Source organism: Charadrius vociferus, unplaced genomic scaffold (assembly GCF_000708025.1).
Source record: "Charadrius vociferus isolate BGI_N301 unplaced genomic scaffold, ASM70802v2 scaffold54, whole genome shotgun sequence".
Lineage (NCBI taxonomy): Eukaryota > Metazoa > Chordata > Aves > Charadriiformes > Charadriidae > Charadrius > Charadrius vociferus.
The window spans coordinates 2,756,125-2,758,248 of NW_009648350.1; the positions used below are offsets into that span (position 1 = coordinate 2,756,125).

General features: G+C 61.7%; 1 protein-coding gene across 1 annotated transcript in view; it reads right to left on the bottom strand.

Annotated features, from left to right (window-relative positions):
- Positions 1-401: 401 nt before the first annotated feature.
- Positions 402-2,124, bottom strand: part of SRRM3 (serine/arginine repetitive matrix 3) — an 18,812-nt gene continuing 17,089 nt past the window's right edge. The window contains exons 9-11 of the mRNA XM_009885201.1: positions 2,049-2,118; positions 863-1,090; positions 402-597 (exon numbers count right to left, since the gene is read on the bottom strand). Coding sequence (XP_009883503.1) covers positions 402-597; positions 863-1,090; positions 2,049-2,118 — 494 coding nt within the window. The remainder of the gene's footprint in view (positions 598-862; positions 1,091-2,048; positions 2,119-2,124) is intronic.

A 2,124-nucleotide genomic window follows, 5' to 3' on the forward strand; every position in this document is an offset into this window, starting at 1 on the left:
GTATTTCTGTCCATCCATTCACCTATCCACCTGTCCATCCATCCATCCATAGATTTGTCCATCCATTCACCTATCCACCTATCCATCCATCCGTATGTCTGTCTCTCCATTCACCTATCCATCCATCCATCCATATGTCTGTCCGTCCATCCATCCATCCATCCATCCATCCATCCATCCATCCATCCATCCATCCATCCATCCATCCATCCATCCATCCATCCATCCATCCATCCATCCATCCATCCATCCATCCATCCATCCATCCATCCATCCATCCATCCATCCATCTTTATGTCTGTCCATCCATACACCTATCCACCCATCCATCCATCCATGCATTTGTCCGGCCGTCCATCCACCCACCCCACGCATCCCTTGGGGCTGGCTGGTGGCGCAGCTCAGTCCCGGGCCGTGCCAGCGGCCGTGGCAGAGGCTTCGTGGCATGCCGGCACCCACCTCGTGATCCTCCTGGGCTCCATGAAGCTTGGGGAGTCACGTCTCCTCTTCCTGATGGGGGAGTAGCTCCTGGAGCGGCGCCGGGCGCGGGTGGGATCGGGGTCACCGTGGCGTGTTCGGGGCTCATTGTCCTTCTCTCTACAGCACGAGGAGGAGGAGGAGGAGTGTCAGGGGTGGGGGTTGGGGTGGGATGCAGGGACAGCCCATGCACAGCAGCTCTGCTGGGGGTGACACCCCCACCTGGGGCTGGCGCTTCCAGTGTCACCGGGGCCAGCAATGACCTGTAACCCCCTCCTCGAGCCCCAGGGGAGCCAGGACCACCCGGAGCTGTGGATGCCCTCTGAGCCCACGGTTGGTACCCGTGCCCTCCATGCTGAAGTCCCCCCCTGCCCCGGAGGCTGACCTGCTGGCGGGTTTTTTCGGCGAGGGTGAGCAGGAGCGGCTGCGTCCTGCTCTCTTCTCCCGGGAACGGGAGCGGGACTTGGAGAGGGAACCGCTGGAGCTCCAGGAGCTGCTGCGCTGGCCGGGGCTGGGAGACGGGCTCTTCCTCCGCTCCGAAGCGTGCCGGGAGTGTTTGGCCGACGACTCCGAGCTGCTGTTGGGCCGGCCCCGGTGGTGCCTTTCCTTCACCCTGTGAAGTCAGACCTCCTCGCATCCCGCCCGCCATGGCCAGCAGGGTGTCCCCACGGGAGCCGGGCAGCCCAGGTTGCCTTGGGCGAGCACCAGATGCACCTACACAACCTCTATTTTTGGCTGGGCTGCATCCCTGATTATAAAGCATGGGGTGCTCGCCTACTTGGGATCCTGCACCCTATAATCCTACACAGCCATCCAGCCACTGCCCTTCGCACTGGGATAATCCCTTGCAGGGATGACCACTCCTGCAGCGTGCTGGCATTGACCCACTGTAGTTCTTCCCTATCCCCATCCCTATTCCCATCGCCATCCCCATAACCATCCCCCATCCCTGTCTCCATCCGTGTCCCTGTCCCCTTTCCCTTCACCATCCCTGTCCCCATCCTCGTCCTCATCCCTTGAGCATCCCATCCCCATCCCTTGAGCATCCCATCCCCATCCTTTGAGCATCCCGACCCCATCCCTTGAGCATCCCGTCCCCATCCCTTGAGCATCCCGTCCCCATCCCTTGAGCATCCTCGTCCCCATCCCTTGAGCATCCCATCCCCATCCCTTGAGCATCCCATCCCCATCCTTTGAGCATCCCGACCCCATCCCTTGAGCATCCCGTCCCCATACCTTGAGCATCCTCGTCCCCATCCCTTGAGCATCCCATCCCCATCCTTGGCCCACCCCGACCCCATCCCTTGAGCATCCCATCCCCATCCCTTGAGCATCCCATCCCCATCCCTTGAGCATCCCGACCCCATCCCTTGAGCATCCCATCCCCATCCCTTGAGCATCCCATCCCCATCCCTTGAGCATCCCAACACCACCCTGGTCCCCAGCTCAGCCCCCAGAGCTTTGCCCAGATGGAACCGGGCTGCCCGCATGGAGCTGTACCCCAAATATCAGAGACCAGCTCCCACATCCTGACAGGGATGACATCACCCCGTCCCCGGAGACCCCCTTACTTCTTGGCGTGGGCGCCGTGGTCCCTGTCGGGCCCGAGCGGTGGGTGGTAGGGGTGGGAGCCCGCCGAACCTTCCG